Raw genomic sequence first — 24,798 nt, 5'->3', positions numbered from 1 at the left:
TTAGTGTCATCCGCAAACTTTGACACAGTACACGTGGTCCCCAATTCCAAATCCTCTATGTAAATTTTAATCACATCTGTTGCAAGTATTTGCCACTCAAATAAATTCAAGTTTGAGTTGAGGAGCTGGAGTTTAAGTTGCATACATTGCCTCACATCAGAGAAGGGGAATGCTTCCTGGATAACTGGCTCCAGGGGGTGGTCACACATTTAGATTAGGTCATCCAAACCTGGTCTGTGATCAAAGGCAAAAGTTATCATTATAAGTGGGGCAAGTATGGGGACCAAGGGAAGTGCTCAAAAGTCCTTTGTCTCTACTATTGTCCAATAGATAAAAGGTTCTTGTAAGCTGTGTGAACAAGAGCAGGGACTTCAGGGAAGATAAGCATACTGACCACAACACCGTGGAACACGAAATCATTCAAGTGTAGGAAGAAATATGAATGCAGTAATGGTGGGGGACGTATTACTAGGAAAGTAGACACTGTTTTTTGCAGCTGTGAGTTTGAGTCCCAAGGGTTGTGTTGTCTGCCTAATGCCAAGATTAACGACATTTCCTTATGACTGAAGAGGAATGTGAAGTGAGAGGGGAGGATAAAGTTGACGTTGTCTATATTGGTATAAATAATATTGACAGGAATGGAAAGGATATTCTGCTGAAAGATCCTGAACAGTTAGGAGCTAAATTGATAGGCAGAACACCCAAAGTAATAAGCTCACAATTACTACCTAGGCCACAGGAAAACTGACAGAAAGTAAATAAAAACAGGTTAAATGGGTATCTCAAAGATTGGTGTGGGAAGAAGGAGTTTCAATTCATAGGGAATCATCACTGTTACTGGGGTAAAAGGTTAAAAATCACACAACACCAGGTTATAGTCCAACAGGTTTATTTGGAAGCACTAGCTTTCAGAGCGCTCCTCCTTCATCAGATGGTTGTGGAGTAAAAGATTGCAAGACACAGAATTTATAGCAAAGGTTTACAGAGCAATGCAACTGAAATGATATATTGAAAAGACCTGGATTGTTTGTTAAGTCTCTCATATTTTATTCAATGTTCAGACTGATTCTATTTCTAAAAAAGGGATTTACAGAATCTTACATGAAATCTGTAAATCCTTTTTTTTAGAAATAGAATCAGTCTGAACATTGGGACACAGACAAACTTTAACGTCACACCTCAATACATTTTCTGAGCTGACATGATACCTATTGTTAAAGTTCTCTTGAGAATGTAACTTTAAAAAACATTCTGGGATTTACATACGAAAGAACTGAAACCAACATGGTCATTCTAAAATATGAGAGACTTAACAAACAATACAGATCTTTTCAGTATATAACTTCAGTTGCATCACACTGTAAAGAATTAGAATTAGAATTGGAATCCCTGTAGTGGAAACAGGCCCTTCAACCTAACAAAAACAACACACCAACCCTCCAAAGACTAACCCACCCAGACCCATTCCCCTACATTTGCACCTAACCTTCACATCCCTATGGGCAATTTAGCGTTGCCAATCTACTTAATTGGACTGTGGGGAGAAAACCAGAGCACCCGGAGAAAACCACACAGACACAGGGAGAATGCACAAACTCCACACAGACAGTCGCCCGAGGCTGAAATTGAACGTGGGTCCCTGGCACTATGAGGCAGCATTGCTAACCACTGAGCCACCATGCCACCCAAACTTTTGCTATAAATTCTGAGTCTTATGATCTTATACTCCACAATCACCTGATGAAGGAGCAGCAATATGAAAGCTACTGCTTCCAAATAAACCTGTTGTACTATAATCTGGTGTTGTGTGATCTTTAACTTTGTACACCCCAGTCCAGCATAGGCACCTCCAAATCATGGGGTGGAGGGAAGCTGCACCAATTGGACAGGCTTCATTTTAACCATTCTAAGATCAGTGTCCTGGTGAATAAAATTACAGGGCTGTACAGTAGGCTTTAGGTTAACTAGAAGAGAGAAAGATTTGGATGAAGACATATGGAAGCTTTAAAAACTAAAGAATGTGGCAGCATTGAAGGGCAATTATTTTGATAGCGATACTCAAGTGGACTAGAAGAGATAGAGTGTAAAAGCATTAAAATACAGCAGCAGCAAATAGGATCAAAGGAAGCAAAAAGTTGGAAAAAGTCAAAATTAATGGCTCTTTAATTAGAGAGCATTTTCTTTGGAACAAAACACAAATTAATGGTACAAAACGGTTAGTGGATATGACCTTATAGTCATTACAGAGATATGGTTACAAGGAGATCAAAGCTAGAAACTACATAGAGTCAGAGATGTACAGCACGGAGACAGACCCTTCGGTCCAACTCATCCAATTCAACCAGATATCCCAACCTAATCTAGTCCCATTTGCCCGCACTTGGCCCATATCCCTCTAAACCTTTCCTATTCATATACCCATCCAGATGCCTTCTAAATGCTGTAATTGTAATAGCCTCCACCACTTCCTCTGGCAGCTCATTCCATTCTGTGTGAAAACCTTGCCCCTTAGGTCCCTTTCATATTTTTCACCCTCACCATAAACCTATGCCCTCTTGTTCTGCACTCCCCCACGCCAGGGAAAATACCTTCTCTATTTATCCAATCCATGCCCCGCATGCTTTTATAAGCCTCTATAAGATCACTGAGGAGAAAGTGAGGTCTGCAGATGCTGGAGATCAGAGCTGAAAATGTGTTGCTGGAAAAGCGCAGCAGGTCAAGCAGCATCCAGGGAACAGGAGAATCGACGTTTCGTGCATAAGCCCTTCTTCAGGAATCTTCCTGAAGAAGGGCTTATGCCCGAAACGTCAATTCTCCTGTTTCCTGGATGCTGCCTGACCTGCTGCGCTTTTCCAGCAACACATTTTCAGCTCTATAAGATCACTCCTCAGCCTCCGACACTCCAGGGAAAACAGTCCCAGCCTATTCAGCCTCTCCCTATAACTTAAATTCTCCAACCTTGGCAATATCCCTGTAAATCTTTTTTGAACCCTTTCAGGTTTCACAACATCCCTCTGATAGGAAGGAGACCAGAATTGCACACAATATTCCAAAAGTGGCCTAACCAATGTCCTGTACAGCTGCAACATGACCTCCCAACTCCTATACTCAATGGTCTGACGAATAAAGGAAAGCATACCAATTGCCTTCTTCACTATCCTGTGACTTTGCTTTTAAGGCATATTCAGTGGTGTGTGATTTTTTAAAATGTACAGGCAGGAAGGGAAGGGTGATGGAGTGGCGTTTTTGGCATGAGATAGAAGAAACATTTAAAAGATATTTGGATGGGTAGATGAATAGGAAGGGTTTAGAAGGTTATGGATCAAGTGCTGGCAGGTGGGACTAGATTGGGTTGGGATATCTGGTCGGCATGGATTAATTGGACCAAAGAGTCCGTTTCCATGCTGTACATCGCTATGACTCTATGAATCTATAAGTATGGTAGAAAGAAATGATCTTTGATTAGAAACTGCAGAATCCATGTGGGTAGAGAAAACAATAATAACGGGAAGACAACACTGGTGGGAATAATCTATTGGCTTCAAACAGTAGCTTCAAGAGATAATAAAATATGTTTAAAAGAAAAGCAGTACATTAATCATGGGTGACTCTAATCTTCATATATTTTGGAAAAATCAAATCAGCAAAGAGAACCATGAGAAAGAATTCATAAAGTGCATTTAGGACAATTTCCTGAAACATGTATTGTGGATAACTAGAGATCAATATATTTTGGGTCTAGTAATGCGTAATCATAACAGGTTTAGGAAACAATCTCAAAATAAAAATCCTATAGGGCACCGTGACCATAATATCATGGAATTCAGCATTCGCTTTGGGAGGAACTTGTGTCAGGAACAACTGTGCTGAGCTTAGTAAGGATAAATACATACAGAGGAGGACAGAGGACGGAGGAGTAAACTGGAAAGGGAGTTTAGCAAAAATAAAAGTTGATAAACAACAGCCGACTTTTGAGAAAGTAGCTCATTATTCAGAGCATCTATGAATCCTAATGAGCAAGAAAGATTCTAGAAAGGGGATAAGCCAACCATACTTCACTGAGAAAGCTGAGCATAACATCAAACTGAATAAAAAAGGAGATACAATGTGTCAAAGTTAAGTGGTAAGCCAGAGGATCGGAAAAATTTCAAAAGCTAAAAGACGGAAAAAGAAAATCTATTATGGCAAACTAGCAAGTAATATAAAAACAGACAGTAACAATTTCTTTAAATATCTGACAAGAGAGATGGCTAAAGTGAGCATAGGCCCCTTAGAGAATGAGGCAAGGCACATAGTAGTGAAAGATGGAAATGGCGGATGAGTTTAATATATACACTACATCATTCTTCACATGTTCAGGAAGCTAATAGTATTCCAAACATACGAAACAACAAAGAGGTTAAAGGTTGGGAAGGGACATGGAGGAAATAAATCCTACTAGAGAAAAAGTACTACGGAAGCTAATGGGTTTAAAGATGATAAGTCTCCTCATCGTGATAGCTTATATCTTAAAATTTTAAAGGAAGTAAAATTATGAGGGTGCAATTGCATTTTTGCCATACTTCTCCTGTTGACACTGCTTACTGCAGCAATATCTATTGCAGTTTCAAGGTTCAACTGCAAAGCGCTGAACAGTTGTGGCACAACACCAGTGGTAAGCTAAGTAATTAATAGGTCGAAGACTCCATTCTCACTGTATATGTCCGCATTTTGTACTGTGTCTCTTTTGTGTTGTAGAAAGCTACCAATGTGTCAATGATAACTGCTGGGCACCAGCGGTAAACCATTAAGGACAAGGGCAGCAGATAGATTGAGAACACCACCACCTGCAAATTGCCCTCTAAGGCTCTCACCATCCTGACCTGGAAATACATAGCTGCTCTTTCACTGTTGCTGGGTCAAAATCTTGGAATTCCCTCCCAAAGGGCATTGTGGGTCACCGCCAGCAGGTGGACTGCAGCGGTTGAAGAATCCAGCTCACTACCATCTTCTGAAAGGCAACTAGGGACGGGGAATAAACGCTAGTAACGTCACATGCCATGACTGATTTTTTAAAATTCTCTGGAGGGAAGTCAATGCAATAACAAGTCAGGCCAAGTTTAAACTAAGCAGCCAGTATATTTCTGCTCACTTCTTACAGAGCGGGAACAATTAAAATAGATTTACACAATCGTTATTGTCCATCCTCACCCCAGCATAGCCACATGACATTTATGACAAAAAGATGATGTTGACTACAGCAAGGCTCAAATCATAAAGTCTAACCTGCCACAGGAATGGCGGATGTGGGAGGGAATTCCTAGGATGGCTAGCACGACGGGACATAGCTTTAAATTGAGGGGTGATAGATATAGGACATATGTCATAGGTAGTTTCTATACTCAGAGAGTAGTAGGGGCATGGAACGCACTGCCTGCAACAGTAGTAGACTCATCAACTTTAAGGGCATTTAAATGGTCATTGGATAGGCATATGGACGAGAATGGTAGGTTAGATGGGCTTCAGATTGGTTCCATAGGTCAGTGCAACATCGAGGGCCGAAGGGCCTGTACTGCGCTGTAATGTTCTATACTCTAACTACTGGAATAATGGATACACTGGTCATAATCTTCCAGTAATTATTTAATCGGCCAATGAAACACCCCTATTCAAAAAAGAGACAACAAAAGTACCTACAGGTCAGTTACCATTAGGACTGACATTGGGAAAATGTTCAAGTGCCAATTATAGAGGATGTAGGGCACTTAAAAATACACAAACTATGCCTGACAATTTTATTAGAGTTCTTTGAGGAGGTGACAAGTAGGACAAATAAAGGAGAAATCAGTAGATGTAATATATTTGGATTTCAAAAAAGGCATTCAATAAGGTACCACACATAAGGCCACTTAATAAGAGTCTATGGTTTTGGTTGTAGAATATTAGCATGGATTTTCTAACTAATTTTCTAACTAATAGAAAAGAAATACTTGTGTGCGGAGGGTATTTTCAGGATGGCAGAGGATTCAGAAGAGATTTACCAGGATATTGCTGGGTATGTAAGGTCTGAGTTATAAAGAAAGGCTGGATAGCTTGGGACTTTGTTCACTGGAGCATAAGAGGTTGAGAGGCAACCTTGCAGAAATTTATAAGCAAATGAGGTACAGATAGGGTTCATAGTAGTTGTCATTTCCCTTGCACGGGGGATTTCAAGACTAGACAGCACATTTTTAAGGGGAGAGGAGAAAGTTTTAAAAATGACATGGGGACAATTCCTTTTACAGAGAGGGTTGTTTGTGTGTGGAATTAACTTCCTGAGGAGGTGGTGGATGAGGTCTAATTACAATGTTTAAAAGACATTTGGATAAGTACATGAATAGGAAAGGTTTGGAGGGATATGTGCCAAGAGCAGGCAGGTGGGACTAGTTTAGTTTGGGATTATGTTCAACATGGACTGATTGGACAGAAAGGTCTGTTTCTGTGCTGTATGACTCTGTGGAGTGCTATAAGGATCCAGTGTGGGGGCCACAATTATTTACAACATATCTTAAGGACTTGGATGACCAAAGATAATGTTTTATTACCAAGTTGAGCATTGGAGCTTTGAGGTTTTTTTTGTGAGCCTAGGCTTGATGATTTTACATTTATTTCCATAGTTACAGACTGCCATTCTGAAAATTTCTTATTTATCCCAACTCTCTGCCTTCTATTAGTTAGCCAATCTCCACCTATGCTCAAGTTACCTGGTTAATTATTCCTATTCATCTAGATTACAGATTTCAATATCTAATTCAACTATTGATCCTGCTAGAATTAATTATTAGTTTACCTGGGAGCTAGCTGTAATTGTTCAACTACCTTCCTAGTTAATATAGAGTATTATTAACTAAAAAACAAGTGCACACAGCACACATTCATTCAAACTAATACCTTTTTAATTACAGCTATGTTCAGAAAAATTAATTACTATGATTAATGATGTGCAAAGTAATCTTTAAAATACAATTGCAGCAAAGTCAAAAATTGAGCAAATTAAATAAATTGATGAAACTACAAAATGAAAATAAAAACAGGGATTGTAAAAAATTCATACATGGAATGTGGGTATCACTGTTTGGGTCAGTGCCTTCTGGCAATCCCTAACTGCCCTTGAGAAGATGGTGGTGAACTGTCTTTGAGCTGCTGCAGTCTATTCACAATAGGTAGTCGCATAATGCTGTTAAAGGAGGGAGTTCTAGGATTTAAACAGGTGACACTGAAAGTAAAGCAATATATTTTGACTGTCTGGATGGACTGAGAATGACTTGGAAGGGAAATTGCAGAAGTTGGTGCTCTTCATTTCGGGAGTGCAGAACTAGAGGGCATAGGTTTAGGGTGAGAGGGGAAAGATATAAAAGAGACCTACGGGCAACTTTTTCACACAGAGGGTGGTACATGTATGGAATGAGCTGCCAGAGGAAGTGGTGGAGGCTGGTACAATTGCAACATTTAAGAGGCATTTGGATGGATATATGAATAGGAGGGGTTTGGAGGGATATGGACTGGGTGCTGGTAGGTGGGACTAGATTGGGTCGGGATATCTGATCGGCATGGACGGGTTGGACCGAAGGGTCTGTTTCTATGCTGTACATCTCTATGACTCTAGCTGCCATCTTTGTGCTTCATGATGCTACTGGTTGTGGGAGTAGAAGATGCTATGTCTATGCAGTCTTGGTGGAAAAAGTCTTCAAGAGGATCTATCTGATTTTACTTTATGATACAGGAACTGGTTAAGCAAAATTGTATAGCATTTCGTTAGAACAATTCCTAGACATTTAGTCATGCAAGAGCCAGTGTAAAGAGTTTATCCAATTTGATGTCAAACCAGTGGGATTATGGGGAAATGGACTGGTTGGACTGAAGGGTCTGTTTTCGTGCTGTATGACTCTGAGTTGAGATTTGGAGGTGCTGGTGTTGGACTCGGGTGGACAAAATTAAAAATAACACAACTGAGTCAAAATTCACACAACACCGGGTTATAGTCCAAAACGTTTATTTGGAAGCACTAGCTTCCAACGCGCTGCCTCTTCATCAGGTGCTTAAGAACTATAATCTGCGGTTGTGTGTGTGATTAATAAAAATAAAAATTGTTTAAAATATCATTACAATTCCGTGACACTGTAAGCCTTTTGCTATAAGTTCTGTGTGATATGGTCATGTACCAGAATCACCTGAAGAGGCAGAACCTGGAAAGCTAGTGCTTCCAAATAAATTGTTGGACTATAACCTGTTATGTGAATTTTGACTGAGTTGTGCACAAAGGATAGTGGAAAACTGAAATTCACTCTCTCGAAAAGTTATCAATGGTAGAGGACGTCATCAAAACTGTACTAGTTCGAGGGGTAAGGGCATTGAGGGATAAGGGACAAAGCCTATAAATATACAACACGACCTTGTAAAATCGTGTTTGGGAAATTCATTGAGGAAACATTTCTATTGGGAAAAAAACAATAGACTCAAATCTGAAAGCGCTGCCTCTGTAACTTTCCCCCCAAAACCATTGCGAATGCAACATTTTTACGATTTTCTCAGGTTTATGCACTTAAATTTTGAAAGACGAGTTGTGAGGTTCAGCCCGACCTCACATCCAGCAGACTTGAAGTGTGATATTAAAGTTGCACTTCGGCCCTCACGTGGAGGGGCAGTCAGCAAAAAAAAATAATCGTTGATTTACTGCAAACAGAATCATGATTCCCCCTTTAAAGAGAAAAAAAAGAATCCTTACTAAGCCACCACCAACAATCGCCACCGTCTTTGTCTCCTCTCCATCATAAGTTCTTGAACCAGATCGTAAGGACATTTTTGCAGACGAAGAGACGATTTCTCCTGCCTCAATTGCAAAAGTAGCCTTGGATTTTCCTTTCCCATGGACTGTGTTTTATCACTCTGCCCATTCCCAATAGAATCAACGCTCCTGAAACTGCAGACCTCATTGGCCAAACGTATCCTTTCCCGGGGGGTTACTAACTCATATCGCAGGGATTTCTGCCAAACAAGCGTTAAACTTTCAACTCGCGGAACCGGCTGTATCTTTGTAACTACTGAATGCTCTCTCTTAAAAAAAAGTTTGACATTCCAGTTGCGAGTAATTGAAATAAAAGCAGAAAATGCTTGAAATACTCAACATATCAAACAGAATCTGTGAGGAGAAACAGTGAGCAGAACCTTTCTGGTCCGTGATCTTAGACAGAGTTAGAATATAGATTTTCCTTTATTGTCATGTGTACTCAAGTACAGAAGTATGAGAATACAGTGAAAAGTTCACAATGTCACCCCATCTGGCACCATCTTAGATACAACAGATCTTAGATACAAAATACAGAAATAAAGGGAAAAAGGGAGAAAAAAAATACATTTCTTACAGTTGCTCATAGTATAAGTTAGAAAAATGAGAATAAAGACAAGCATTTGCAGTCTTTCAGTAGATCAGCGCAGGGGGCTTCTACACTCCTCTGCTTGGGCTCATAAGCTGCTGACCGCCCCTACCAATCAGCAGTCCAAAAACCGTCCCCCCGCCTCACTCAAGCTTCCACACCACTGGCTATCCCTGCTCCCTCAAGTCTCCAGCCCGCAGGCCATCTCGCACCCGCATTACTCGGGCCTCCCATTGATCACTTTTCGAGAGAGTGAATTTCAGTTTTCCACTATCCTTTGTGCACAACTCAGTCAAAATTCACAGAACAACAGGTTATAGTCCAACAATTTATTTGGAAGCACTAGCTTTCCAGGCTCTGCCTCTTCAGGTGATTCTGGGACATGACCATATCACACAGAACTTATAGCAAAAGGCTTACAGTGTCACGGAATTGTAATGATATTTTAAACAATTTTATTTTTAAAAATCACACACACAACCGCAGATTACAGACGTTTGTTCAAATTTATTTATTTTTTTACACAATAACCATGATCAACTACTCTTGTGTTATTTCTAAGAATGAAGGCTTTGAGAGGTTATGCTTATTTTTTAAAAAAACTATCAAAAACAAATTGCTGGAGAAACTCACCAGGTCTGGAACATTTGTAGATGAAAGCAGAGTTAAAGTTTCGATCCTGTGACCCTTTCCTCCAGGAAGGAGTTAAAGAGGTGCAAGTTAGTGGATTGGCCATACTAAGTTACCCATAATGTTCACAGATGTGTAGGTTAACTTTGTTAGCCATGGGAAATGCAGGGTTAGAAGGATTGAGTAGAGGGTGCTCTTTGGAGGGTCGGTGAGGACTTGTTGGGCCAATTGACTACAATGTGGTAATATTTCCTGAAGCAGGGCTTCTGCCCGAAACGTCGATTCTCCTGTTCCTTGGATGCTGCCTGACCTGCTGCGCTTTTCCAGCAACACATTTTCAGCTACAATGTGGTAATAGGCCATTCTTATGAACATGGTCAAAACTGTCATATTCAACTAGAGGGACGTGGATAATTTCACTTTGGACGAAACATTCTCATACTGAGTAAAGACAGCAATATTTGCCTTCCCAATATTGGTCAAACATTTGAACATTTATTTTGCTAAACCTGAAGCAATAACTGGCAAATGCAAAGACTGCAAAATACCCCTGTCATTTCCCAAAACTTTTCCTGCAAGTCTCCCGTCAAGACAAACCCAATTCCATCCACAGTAGGAATAATGAGACTTCGTCGACTTTTCTTTTGAGTTTTATTAATAATGCAATTGGGCAATACGACAAAGTTGAATTCCAAGGTGCAGTTAACAGTTCCGATTTTGAGAAACAAAAACAGAGTCATAGAGATTTGCAGCATGAAAACATTTACATTTTTTCGGGGGGTTAAAGAAAAGCAAAACTTCGTCTTTCAATCTGATTAAATGCTTCAGGTAGCAAATGCATACTGCGATTTGCTGCTTGCTTTTTGCTCCCTCTGGCGGCTTCTCCCAATCTGACCTCCCCCAGTCTGCCGCCTTGGTCCCTCCCCAGCCTTATTTCTGGGCAACATGTTCCGTGTTCTCCGAAACCTTCATCGGTTTCGCAGCAAAGCCCCGGGGGCGCGGTCCTCCCCACTGCTGGTCAGCAGCCTGCGGCCGCCCGCTGCTGTTGCAATCTGCAAAAGAATGGTGAGTGCAATTCACAGGGAGCGACGCCGACCGGCCTCTCCCTCCAAATGAGGCATTGCAAGGTTAGGTTGGATGCACGATAGTTTCGGTTGACTACCCCCCCGGTGACCTGCAGTGGGTCCGGTTGTGTTTGTGCGCTTGGCGGTGCTGCAGGGAACTCCCCGGCTGCCTCGCGCTGGCAGCCCGGCCGCGGTTGCCAGGGTTTCTCCGGGGAACGTTCCATTGGACAAGGTCACCCCCGACATCCTGACGGAGAGCAACGGTTCAACTGCCGGGGGGGGGGGGGGGGAGACTGTGAGGGTACAGGGCCCTCCTCGCTTGTGGGTCCATAAACATTCCCCCCCACCCCCCTCCCACTTTAGTGTTCGCCGGCAATGCCGAGGGTGGAGTTTTCTCCGTGAGGAAACCGCTCGGGTTCAGTGGGGCAGGCCCGTGGTTCCGAGTTGATCAGGAGAACACTAGGCCTCAGCAACTCTTCCCAGTTCCTCAGTGAAGCAGCAGGAGCTGGACACGGGCAGGGCCTCTTCACAGTTGTTTTCGCTGTTGCTGTCCCACTCTCTTGGAAAATGGAATGCAGCCTCGTTTAAAAAGTACCACAGCGGGGAAAGAACAGGATGCAGACAGCTTTGTTCACCAGTGGGTTTAACTGCAATCACTGACGTTGTGCTTTGACATTTGTAGATCAATGTTTTCTTTTTTTGGGGGGGTAAGTTACCATACTTATAAATTCCCCACACGCTCTTCTTTTAAACGTGTAGATTTTTACACTCGCTTTTAACACTCCCGCCAAGCCATTTACTTTAATGTAGAATATTACAGAAGGCCCCTTCGGCCCACCATGTTATTCCTGGTGATGGGCTTTTGCCCGAAATGTCGATTTTCCTGCTCCTCTGACCTGCCACAAGCGCAGTACTCACTTCCACCATGTCGGTGCCGACCACAATACCATTGGAAACTTGCCCCATCTGCCTGCACATGACCCGTATCCTTCCCTTCACTGCCTGTTCACGTGTTTGTCCAAATGCCTCTTAAACATTGCAGTGCGTTCCAGGCCTTCATTATCCTCTGTACAAAAAGAGTTTACTTGCATGTCTCCTTTAAACTTCCCTGTCCTCTGCCCCAAATCCAGCCTCTCTAGTATTTGACATTTCCACCCTATCCAAGCCTCTCAGAATTTTACATATTTTTATCAGCTCACTCCTCAGCCTTGAATGCTGTAGTGAAAATAATTCAAGTTTGTCCAACCTCTTTTTATAGTTAATGCACATCAATTCAGGCAACATCCTGGTAAACCTGTTTTTCATCCGCTCCAAAGCTTTGACATCCTTCCTACAGTGTGGCAACCAGAACTGCATACAGTACTCCAAATGAGGCCTAACTAAAGTTTCATACAGCTGCAACACAACTTGATAACATTTATAACCTCGTGCCCTGACCAATGAAGATTAGCAGGCTGTACTCCACTTTTGCCAACTTACTTACTATTACTGTTTTCAGGGAGCTACAGACTTGAACCCCAATATCCTTCTGTATATCAATGCTCCGAAGGATCCTGCCATTTAATGTGTATTTCCCGCTTACATTTGACTACTCAAAATGCATCACTTTACACTTTTCCAGATTAAAATCCATTTACTGTTTCTCCTCCCAACTTTCCATCTGATCTACATCTATTGACAACTTTCCTACTTGTCGACAACTCCACTCATTTTCATGTCATCTGCAAACTTACAAATCAGACCACCTTTATTTTCATGCCTATATATTACAAATAATGGAGGTTCCAGGACTGATCCTTGCAGAATATCACTGGTCATCTACTTCCAGTCAGAAAAAACACCCCTTAACAATTACCATCTTGTCTTTTTTTCAGACGCAGCCATACTCCCGTTTATTTATTTATTTATTTCTTTTTTTTAAAACCCCCCACACTACCGCCTAACTGCGGTACACTCTTGTCTTCTATGACTAAGCTGATTTTGTATCCAATTTACCAACTCATGGTGGATCCCATTTGATTTAAGACAGCAATTTAGCCTGAGGGACCTTGTTAGTAATGTCCATGTAGACAACACCTACTGCCCTACCCTTATCGATCATCTGCATCACTTGCTCAAAATATTCAAACAAATTTGTAAGACAAGACCTCCCCCAATTTAGCACGTTCATCCACGACCCAGTCATTCTTATGCAACACTACCATGAAACTCAGGGAGTTATGATAACTGTACCCAAAATGCTGTCCCACTGAAACTTCAATCACCTGACCAGTGTCATTCCCGAATACAAAGTCTAATATGGTCCCTTCCCTGGTTGGACTATCTAAATGTTCTTTCAAGAAACCCTCCTGGAAGCACCTAACAAATTCTGCCACATCGAAGCCCCAGGCAGGAAGGGAGTCCCAGGGCAAAAGTGGGGACTGCAGATACTGGAGATTAGAGTTGAGAGTGTGATGCTGGTAAAGCATCCGAGGAGCAGGAGAATCGATGTTTTGGGCAAAAGTCTGATGAAGGGCTTTTGCCGGAAACGTCAATTCTCCTGCTCCTGAGATGTTGCCTGACCTGTGCTTTTCCAGCATTGCAACCTCAACGGTAAGGGAGTCCCAGTCAATATTGGGAAGTTAAAATCATCCACTACAACAACCCTGTTGTTTTTACATCTTTCTATTGACTGCTTACATATCTGTTGCTCTATCTCCTGCTGACTATTGGGAGCTCTATAATATAACTCCATTATTGCACTTCTCTTATTCCTAAATTCTACCCATATGGCCTCGATGAATGAGCCCTCCAAGATATCCTTTCTTAATGCAGCTGTAATATGCTCCTTAATCAGTAATGCAACTCCTCCACCCTTTATACAACCCTTTCTCTTACACCTGAAACATCTAAACCCTGGAGTATTGAGCTGCCAGTCCTGCCCTTCCCTCAACTAGGTTTCAATAATGGCTACATCACTGTAGTGCCATGTACTAATTGAAGTCCTAAGTTTGTCTGTGTTACATACTATACTCATGGCATTGCAATAAATGAACTTCAGACTGCCAGTCCCACTGTGTTCATTAACCTGCTTGTTCTTATTAGACTTACTTCTACCTTCTCCTCAACAACTCCACATGCTGACCCACTGTCCTGTTCCCACCACCTGGTCACATTAATTTAAACTCTTCCCAGTGGCTGAAGCAAACTTCCTGTTCAGATATTTGAGCTTTTTTTTTTAGGTTTAACCCGTACTTCTTGCACAGATCCATCCTGCCGTGGAAGAGATCCCAATTATCCAGATATTTGAAACCCTCCTTCCGACAGCAGTTTGCATTCAGCTATATTATCTTCCTATTTCTGGCCTCACTAGTACATGGTACTATATATGTTATATATTTTTCTAAGAAATGTTGTAATACTAAGTAAGTATCTATGCCCCTTTTCAAATTATTGTGGGTCTTGTTTCTGCCCTTTATTTGGCAGAGGGATTGAATAATTGTTTTGAAAGTAAAAGTTTTAATTCTTTGGAACAGACTTTTTACATACAATCGCTTTCTTTATAAATGAGGGCAGATAGCTTGTTTAGGACATGAGGCAGAAAGTTTGAATGATCAAGCTATGTGACTAGAAAGGCGACAAAGCAGAAATCTCCTCCCGTGAGAAGATGGAGTGACAGCAACAAAAGCTGGAAATTAGCCAGCTTGAAGTTTTTATGTGCGTATGTGTTTGTATGCAAATATATAGGAAGGAGTTCAGAACTGGAGCAGATCCAAGGTGTGTTGCTACCACTGAACCCGTTAACCGAGATGAGAAACTGATGACAGTTTGTAAAATTAGTTCCAAAATCAATCTATCAGGCTTGCATTATTGTCAGCTAAATGATCTTTTAAACTTTTGCAACATAGATTTCTCATTTTTATTGTAATTTTAACCTTACAAAAAGTTGGAACTGTTGGTGGCGTACTTGATTAAGGATGCGATGATACCACTGTTTTCCTTTATGTAGAAACTTATTAAATAAATAATTTTGCTTGATTTTCTGTTCTGATGAATTGTAGAACCTGGAATATTGATTGTCTGCTCTCCCCATGGATCAATACCAGCCTGGTGTATTTTTCAGAAATAGCTTTTGGTTTTATACATTTAAATTCCGAAGAATAAATTTCCAAAATACACAGAAATGTCCTTTTGCAACTCCTGGAAAGTTCAGTATGTATTTTTTAAGATTTGCAAACAATACATCTTACGAGTAATTGAGAGAGCCTGATAATGCTCTGGTGTTGGGGGAACTAATGGGGGGATTAAATACTTGACTTCATTCTTGCCAGCGCAGATGGATCTGTCCATGACACTGTCAGTTTGTTTTTATGGAAACAAAGTCCCAGTTTTCATATTGATGATACCCTCCCTTGTGTTGTGTGGCATTATCATTGTGCTAAAGGGGATAGACTTTGAATAGATTAAGTATCTTAGGAATGGGCATCAATGAGGTATTTTGGGCCACCATCAGTAGTAGCAGAATTGTATTCAAAAGCAATTCACAATCTCAGGATCAAGCAGATTTCCCACTCTAGCATTATCATGAAGCCAAGGATCAACCCTGGGGTTGAACTGACGGTGGGGCTCGGGGCCTGGGCCCTCATCACCAACCCCTACCCCAGGCCTCGGCCTTCACTACTCCTCCCCAACAATTTACCTTTCCTCCTGCCTTCCTTTCGCTACCACTCCTTCCTTATACCCCCCCTTTACCATATCATGTCTATTCTCATTCTGTGTCCTCACTGCCCACTGCTAAATTCCATTTTAAAAGTGTCCCTGCATGTGTGCAGTACAATTGCATGTGACATCACGTGTAGGATTTATTCGTATATCTGGATTAAAATGCATGCATAGTTTGCCCACAGTTGAGGATGTCAGTAAACATTGCCTGCCTTAAATACTTGTTTGATGTTTGAAGTTATCTGCATAGGTTCGCTTATTAAAATGGCCTTCAGCTTTCCAAAGGCAGTCTTGCATTTTTCAGTCCAAAATCCCTTTAGGTTTTTTCTGCAGTAGGTCTGGCAAAGGTACAGCTTCTGTCCTGGAATTCAGGATGAACTTTCAGTAGAATGCATATGATTTCCTGTTTGGTTGTGGGAAAGGGGAATTGTGATGCTACTTCTGCCTATGCAGCCTAGGTAGGATCCTTGGTGCAACTGTGTTCTAAATAGGTACCTTGGGTCTTAGCGAACATACTTTTTGCAGGATTGACCACTGGGTAGCTCAACTTTCAGGAAGAGGGCTTCCAGTTGCTCTCAGTGCAATTCCCAACATGTTGCTGTACATGAGGTTATCTAAGTACACAATGCAATTAGGTAAGTTGCCACTATCTGGTTCATCAACCTTTGAGAGGTTGCTGGGGCATTTTTAGACTGAATGGCGTGACTTAACATTGGCAAAATCCATCAAGAGTTATGAAGACGAAGATTTCCTTTTTGAATGCATTTGGGAAACCCAGCACCCCTAAAGTAAATCTAGGTTGCTTTACCTAGTTTATCAATACAATCATCCAGCTGTAAGGGTATCAGTTTGGAGTTGGCTCTGGTCATAGCTTGCTGCTAGATTCTGTTAGTTGGTGCTCCAGCGTGCAGTTAATCTCCTCCTGAACCTGGACCAATTTGTCTAGGTCTAGCCAATAGGAATGTTACCTGATGGAAGAGATCTCTCCCACATCCACATTGTGTTAGGTTAGGGTGGTGCAGCCTGGCCTGTCTTTGAATTAGCTTTTAAATACAATGAGCCGTCAGTTAAGTCAACTTTGTAACTAGGTGAGTGAACACTGACGTGTTAGTTAGCTGGGTATTATACGTTCAGTGAAGGCTCCCTCATGTCTCCTTACAATTTATTCCTGCTGTTACCCCCATCCTCCAGGTTGGTTGCAATGGGGCAGATTTGCTCATCCCTTTCTTGGTAGTAGTATTGCTTTATCAGTTGACATGAGAGCAGATTTGATTTTTCTTCAATTCAGGGTCTCAAACAAATAATTCATTGTCCTGAGGTTCTTTGCAATTCTATACAGGTCACTGACACGTAGTCCTCTGGCCGAAAGGTTCCAACCTTGACATGATTGTCTGCCACTTGTTTCATCATTGTTTAGGAGATTTTGAAGTGGTTTCAGACTACTTCACCATTTCATCAGAGTTGCTTTCAGATCATAGCAGGTGAAGAATTAGGTCAGCACCGTGCCTGCACCAGCTCATTAAATGAGCATCATTACCCAGTGCAAATCTTCTGCTTTTCCCTTGTCCTTTTGTGCATTGTTTTTATCCAAATGATCACCCAATGCCCTCTTGACTGCCTCAATTGAACCTGCCTCCATTACTCTCCTAGGCGCTGAATTCCACGTCCTAATTACCCCCAATCTTTAGAATTGTACCCCCTAATTTATATTATCTTTTAGTGTTCTCCCTATCAAAATGCATCATCTCATGCTTCTCTGCATTGAAATGCAGATCCTCTTCAGGATCAACATCAAGGCTGCACTTAACATTGAGTGTGGCATTGAGGATCTCATCAAAATTCGAGACCTTGGGAATAACCAGGAGGATTCTTCACTGTCTGGAGTCATACCTGGCACACAGGATAGTTGTGATTATTGAGGTCAGTCATTGTAGCTCTTGGATGTTACTGCAGAACCTCTTCAGGATAGTGCCCTGATCTGATCCATCTTCAGCTGTTTCAGCAATAACCTTCCCAACATAGTGAGATCAGAAATGGGATGTTTATTGATGATTGCTCACTATTCAGTACCATTTGTGACTTTTCAGATAACGAAGAACTGCATGCCCAAATGCAGAAAGACCTGTACAATATCCAGACTTTAGACTGATGGATCACATTCTCAACACGAGTGTCAGGCAGAGACCACCTCCAGCAGAAGGGAATGTAACTATCGTCCCTTGACATTCAATAGCATCACCATTACTGAATCCCCTGCTTATCAGCATTTTGGATATTATCAATGACCAGAAACTTTACTGGTCCAGCTGTTTAAACATAGTGGCTTCAAGATTAGTTCGGAGGTTCTGAATGTAGGTTTTCTCACTGAGTTGGGAGGTACATTTCCAGACGTTTCGTCACCCTACTAGGTAACATCTTCAGTGGACCTCAGGTGAAGCAGTGTACATGATTCCTGCTTTCTATTTATATGTTTGGGTTTCTTTGGGCTGGTGATGTCATTTCCTGTGGTGATGTCATTTTTTTTTCTCAGGGGGTGGTAGATGGGGTCTTACTCGATGTGTTTGTTCATAGAGTTCCGGTTGGAATGCCATGCTTCTAGGAATTCTCATGCGTGTCTCTGTTTGGCTTGTCCTAAGATGGATGTGTTGTCCCAGTCAAAGTGGTGTCCTTTCTTATCTGTATGTAAGAATACTAGTGAGAGAGGGTCGTATTGTTTTGGGGCTAGTTGGTGTTCATGTATCCTGGTGGCTAGTTTTCTGCCTGTTTGTCCAATGTAGTGTTTGTTACAGTTCCTGCATGGTATTTTGTAAATGACATTAGTTTTGCTTGTCTGTATAGGGTCTTCCAAGTTCATTAGCTGCTGTTTTAATGTGTTGGTGGGTTTGTGGGTTACCATGATGCCAAGGGATCTGAGTAGTCTGGCAGTCATTTCCGCGATGTCTTTGATGTAGGGGAGCGTGGCTAGGGTTTCTTTAAGTGTTTTGTCTGCTTGTTTGGGTTTGTTGCTGAGAAATCAGCAGACTGTGTTCATTGCGTACCCATTCTTTTTGAATACACACTATAGGTGGATTTTCCTCTGCTCTGCATAGTTTCTCTGTGCTGCAGTGTGTGTTGGCTCATTGAAATAATGTTCTGATGCAACTTAGTTTGTGGATGTTGCGATGATTGCTTCTGTCGTTCAATATTTGGACCGTGTGTGTTGTTTTCCTGTAGACGCTGGTTTGAAGTTCCCCATTGTCTGATCGCTCTACTGCGACATCTAGGAATGGCAGTTTGTTGTTGTTTTCCTCCTCTTTAGTGAATTTTATGCCAATCAGGGTATTATTTATGGTCTTCAAGGTTTCCTCTAATTTGTTTTGTTTAGTGATGACAAAGGTGTCATCCACTTAATGGACCCAAAGCTTGGGTTGGATAGTTGGCATAGCTGTTTGTTAGAGTCTCTGCATTACTAAGAACCCTGATATCGGAGATCCCATGGGTGTTCCGTTGGTTTGTCTGTAGGTTTTTTTGTTGAACGTGGAGTATTTGGTAAGGCATAGGTCCAGTAGCTTGACGATATTGACCTTGCTGATGAAGTTAGTGGTGTTTGGTGTATGTGTCTTTGGTTCTTCTAATAGTGTAATCAGTGTTTCCTTGGCCAGGTTGATGTTGATTGATGTGTATAGGGCTGTTACATCAAAGGAGACCATTATTTCATCCTCTTCTATCTTCGTGTCTTTGGTCTTCAGGAATTCTTGGGTGGAGTGCATGGAGTGGCGTGAGTCGTCTTCTAAGTGTTTTAGTCTTTGGTGTAGCTCCTTGTAAGTTGGTGTTCCAGGTAGCGAGACTATGGGTCTTCTCAAAACTGGCTTAGTTCAGAGGCTATGAGTCCTGCTGAGCAACTCACCTCATGACTCCCCAGTCTGTCCACAATCTGCAAGGCACAAGTTGGGATTGTGATGGAATACTTTCCATGATGACTGCAGCTCCAACAACACTAAAGAAGCTTGACATCACTCAGGGCAAAGCAGTCCTCACGTTCACACACGTTCACTCTCTCTGCCATTACTACACAGTGACAGCAGCATGCACCATCCACAAGATGTACTGCTCAGCCAGGCTCCTTAGGCAGCACTTTTCAAACCCATGATCACTAGCACCTAGGAGCTCAAGAGCAACAGCTACTTTGGAACGTCATTACCTGCATGTTGTTATCTAAACCGCTCACTATTGTGAGTTAGAAACAAATCACTGTTCCTTCAGTGTCACTGGATCAGAATCTTGGAATTCTCTGCCTAACAGACATTATGGGTGGACCTACACCAAATGGCCTGCCAATGGCTTAAGAAGGCAGCTCACCAACACCTTTTCAATGGTAACTAGGGTTGGATATTAAATGCTGACGTAGATGTAGGCCACACTTTATCAGATTTAAACAAAAACGACACTGCCCAATACTTTTCCAGAGAGTAGAATTTTCAGCATTTCAGAATGAATTCAGGATCGCTTCATTTCTGTCAACCAGGCTATCAACCCTATATTAGAGCTGAATATTGAGTTGGAAGCACACAGGTTCAATCTTGATAGGAAAAAAAAATTTAGTTGTCCATAATTATTAGTTTTGGTCAACAAGTAAAGAGATTTCTTTTATGAATTATGATATGGGTTGAGTAACAGTGAGACAGCACTCATGAGGATGTTTCTTTCCAGTACTACATCGTGAAAAGTAGGATCATTGAGGGTTTTTGCTCAGTATTTTCAGTCGCAGAGTAGGTTCAGTTCAGACTCTCTCTTTAGAAATCAACCTGATAACATCAGTGTGTCACAGGTGACTGGAATATTTTAGGTGGGGGTTCAATGGGGGTCAGATAACTCTGGTGCATAGATTTCAGTACTCCTGCCGGGATGTTAAGTTCTATAGCTTCATAGCTATGTGGAGCTAATTAAATTGGGGCTGTACTAGACACCAGAATTTTGTATATATTCATGCAGTGCAGTAGCATATTATTGTCTGACCTGTAGTCTGCATTCAGTTGTGCTGGAATTAATGCTTGACTATAGTTGAAACAAGATTGCAACACTCATGTTTGAAAATTACTTATTTACCATTTAATCGCAGGGCAGGGCAGAAATTGATCTGAGCCAGTTGCTCAACACTGCTGTTATCTGACCTTCTCATTCTATGATGGGGGTGGGAGGGATGGTGGGGGTGAAGTTGGGGTTGGGATTGTGCTGAACCAGCATTCCTATACTTCTGCACTCATTTGTTTCAAGATTGTATTATTTGATCAAGAATAGCTGGTGCAAGTGTTGCCCTTAATCTAATACTGAAGCAGTTGAAAAAAATATTTTATTAATCAGTGCATTTTTAAAAACACTTAATTATATATTTTTTGATTTACAGTGCAATATTTCAGTGGTTTATCACTGAAGAGTTCTAACTGATGCCTAAAAATGATTAATTTCAGATAATGATAAAGTGATGGAATAAAAAGCAAATTAAAGCCATTGCAAAATAACTACTGGCAGAAAATAATCGGGGGGGGGGGGGGGGAAGCAGGCACAATGGGGAATAATATTTAAAGATTTTGAGGACAGAGGGAATGGTAGAATTATTTTTTCCAAACACACAAAATCAACAGTGCACACAGGCACATCTCTCTACTGGAATTCCCTTCCCAATCCTTCTGGTTTATCCCTCTCTTGTTGGAGGAACATTTTAAAGCCTGTCTTTCTGACCAAAGTTTTGATTTTTTTGTGACTTGGGGGAAGGAAACACATGACTTTGGTGAAATAACTTGGAATATCTTTCTACGTTAAAGGTGCTAAATAAATATAAGCTGTTGTTTGTTGGAGAGGAAAATCACTTTATCAGAACAGTCATTGTTTGCAATTGACAGAAGGTTTAAAAATGATTTTCTATCATTTCTAAAGCTTAGATATGCTTAATCTTAAATAGTGTTTCAATGTTAACTTGGAAATTATTACTATAAATACACTTTCTTTCTATTATTAAGAAATTGAAATAATTAACATTCTGCTTCTCTTTCCTAGGAAAGCTCTGAAGTCTACAGAATCGAATATGATACCTTTGGTGAGCTAAAGGTGCCAAATGACAAATACTATGGAGCCCAGACAGTTAGATCAATGATGAACTTTAAAATCGGCGGGGTGTCTGAGCGGATGCCAGTAAGTTAATTAGCAAAATTGTAATTTTTCAAGAAAAAATGGTCATTGGTTCTTAGATTTCTTGTTTCTTTCTTTTTTCTCTTTATCTCTGTCTGTCTGTCTCTATTTTCTCTCTCTCTCTCTTTTCCCCTCCTTTTCACTACCTCTTCCCTCCACCTCCATTCCCCCCACGTTCTTCCTCTTCAAATTGAATTTTATTTCTCTCTCACTCTCTCACTCTCTCACTCTCTCACTCTCTCACACACACACACACACACACACACACACACACACACACACACACACACACACACACACTTCTCCCCCACCCTGCCACCTCCTTCCACTTTGTAGTGAATTTTATTTTATTTTCCAATTCACTTGCTGTAATGAGTAATGACCAAACGAGTGTATGTTTGCTTTGTTGTATGCCTCTGGACATGCAGTAATTGGTCAGGCTTCAAACTGATCTAAAGAATATAGAATAATAGCAGGAATCATCTCATTGCAGCTTCAGGCAAAAGTCTTAGAAATTGAAACTGATATCTTTGTGAGGTTTTTCCAACTAAATTATGTGATTAAATGTGTTTTATTATTTTCTTTTTAAAAGATATTTGATTGTTTATCAATTTTATAACTGGTGTACCAGTGATAATGTGGCACTCAAATATGCACAAAATGTTACTAGTTTTTATGGCTATAATGCAGATGGATGATCCACATTGAAATTAAATAGTGTAGGTTGAAAATAATTTGGTGTATTTTTTAAGAAAACAATTAATTGCAGTAATTTCAAGAGATCTCATTGAACAGTATCAGTGTGGCTCACATCCTAAGTGAGAAGGTTGTGAGTTCAAGACCCCTTTAAGGCTTGAGCACAAAAATCAAGGTTAACACTCAAGTGAAACATCAAGGCAATACTTCATTTCAGATGAGATATTAAGATAAGACCCTGTTTTCCCTATACAGGATTCCATGGCACGATTTCGGAGAAGAGGAAAGGAGTTAGCTCCAGTACCATAGCCAAATTTAACCAGGAATCAATAGCTGATTATGTAGCTAGCTCACACAAACAACAGTGTAGAAATGGGATGCCACGTCTTATGTATTACAACAGTTACTACATTCCAGAGGGCATCATTAGCTGTAAAGCACTTTGGGTGTGTTCTGTGGTCATTAAAAGCCTAAATAAAATGCGCTTTTGCTAGTAAGGAAACCACAGATTAAGACCTTTTTCAGTGTATGAATTGGACTTAGTGTGTGAATTTGAATTAAATATGCAGGAAAACTGACTGAAACATCTCATAACTTCTACCTCATAAGTCAGATGTACTTATGTGGGCGGCACAGTGGCACAGTGGTTAGCACTGCTGCCTCACAGCGCCTGAGACCCGGGTTCAATTCCCGCCTCAAGCGACTGACTGTGTGGAGTTTGCACGTTCTCCCTGTGTCTGCGTGGGTTTCCTCCGGGTGCTCCGGTTTCCTCCCACAGTCCAAAGATGTGCAGGTCAGGTGAATTGGCCATGCTAAATTGCCCATAGTGTTAGGTAAGGGGTAAATGTAGGGGTATGGGTGGGTTGCGCTTCGGCGGGTCGGTGTGGACTTGTTGGGCCAAAGGGCCTGTTTCCATACTGTAATGTAATCTAATCTAATCTAATCTACTTTGGAATTTGGTGGCATAAGTTACTCGGACTCACTACATCTTGGATCATTCTGGATCCTCATCTTTCATACACTGAGGTGTGAACGCTGCTCTGGATTACTGTTTCTTGCTGGTGAACGTGATCTTTAAATTAGAAAACTCTGCAAAATTTGTGCTTGTTATCATAATTGCCCACGGTCCTTTCTTGGCATCTACCGACAAGCAGCTTGGGGGGAGAGAGAGAAAAGGAAAGAAACTTCAAAGTCAGTGAAGTACTTTTAAGTGAATTTCCTATTTTATAGACTAATATGGGAACCAACTGTGCAGAGCAAGGTACCACAAGCCTTCATTGGTCAGAACGTTGACTATGAGTTGGGATATCATGTTACAGCTGTGCAGGATGTTGGTGAGGCCACTTTTAGAATACTGCTTACAATTCTGGTTTCCATTTTAGAGGAAAAATGTTGTTAAATTTAAGAGGGTGCAGAAAAGATTTCTAAGGATGTTGCTGGGACAGGAGGGTTTGAGTTGTAGGGAGAGGCTGAATAGGCTGGGGCTCTTTTCCCTGATATGCTGAAGTTTGAACTTATATAAATTGATAAAATCATGAGGGGCATGGATAGGGTAATAGCCAAGGGTAGGGGAGTCCAAAGCTGAAGGGCATAGGTTTAAGGTGAGAGGGGAAAGATATATTAAAAAAAAAGACCTGAGGGGTAACTTTTTCATGCAGAAGATAGTGCATGTATGGAATGAGCTGACAGAGGAAGTGGTGGAGGTGGGTAGAATTACAATATTTAAAAGGCATATGAATAGAAAGAGTTTAGTCGGGTTTGGGACAAATGCTGGCAGATGCGATTAGGTCAGATTGGGCTGTCTGGTCGGCAAGGATGTGTTGGACCATGCTGTACAAGTGATAAATGACCAAAAGCATTTGAACCACACCATTGCAGGATGTATATTGGTCAGGTCTTCTTTGAAGGAATTGGATTATTTTTGAGCTCATACAAACAGATCGATTAGTTTTAAGCTTTTATTCGGAAACCTCTCCTTTTTCTACTTTCTCACTTCAGTTCATATAAAATGTTTCGAACAGGTGTTTTCAATTCTAGGAGGAGTGAAAGTAGAAGCCTGAAAAAAATCTTGACTATGCCATCAGTAAAATGCTAAAAATTTAATGATTATTTGAATCCAGTGAGCATGATTTTGTTTGGGACTCAGTAAG

General features: G+C 41.1%; 2 protein-coding genes across 5 annotated transcripts in view; one reads left to right on the top strand and one right to left on the bottom strand.

Annotated features, from left to right (window-relative positions):
• Positions 1 to 9,067, bottom strand: part of LOC122552704 (kynurenine 3-monooxygenase-like) — a 76,361-nt gene extending 67,294 nt beyond the window's left edge. Inside the window, exon 1 of the mRNA XM_043695590.1 lies at positions 8,744 to 9,067. Coding sequence (XP_043551525.1) covers positions 8,744 to 8,818 — 75 coding nt within the window. The 5' untranslated portion in view covers positions 8,819 to 9,067. The remainder of the gene's footprint in view (positions 1 to 8,743) is intronic.
• Positions 9,068 to 10,937: 1,870 nt separating this feature from the next.
• The window catches only part of fh (fumarate hydratase), a 41,163-nt gene continuing 27,302 nt past the window's right edge, over positions 10,938 to 24,798 (top strand). Inside the window, exons 1-2 of one of the 4 annotated variants that reach the window (XM_043695586.1) lie at positions 10,938 to 11,087; positions 21,821 to 21,955. In XM_043695586.1, the coding sequence (XP_043551521.1) occupies positions 10,968 to 11,087; positions 21,821 to 21,955 (255 nt within the window). In that variant the 5' untranslated portion in view covers positions 10,938 to 10,967. Of the gene's footprint in view, positions 11,150 to 11,461; positions 11,724 to 11,757; positions 11,794 to 21,820; positions 21,956 to 24,798 lie in introns of those variants that run through there. The other 3 variants (XM_043695588.1, XM_043695589.1, XM_043695587.1) reach the window with 3 other exon arrangements.

Source organism: Chiloscyllium plagiosum, chromosome 9 (genome assembly GCF_004010195.1).
Source record: "Chiloscyllium plagiosum isolate BGI_BamShark_2017 chromosome 9, ASM401019v2, whole genome shotgun sequence".
In the NCBI taxonomy this organism is placed as follows: domain Eukaryota; kingdom Metazoa; phylum Chordata; class Chondrichthyes; order Orectolobiformes; family Hemiscylliidae; genus Chiloscyllium; species Chiloscyllium plagiosum.
This window is presented reverse-complemented; position numbering and strand designations above follow the sequence as displayed.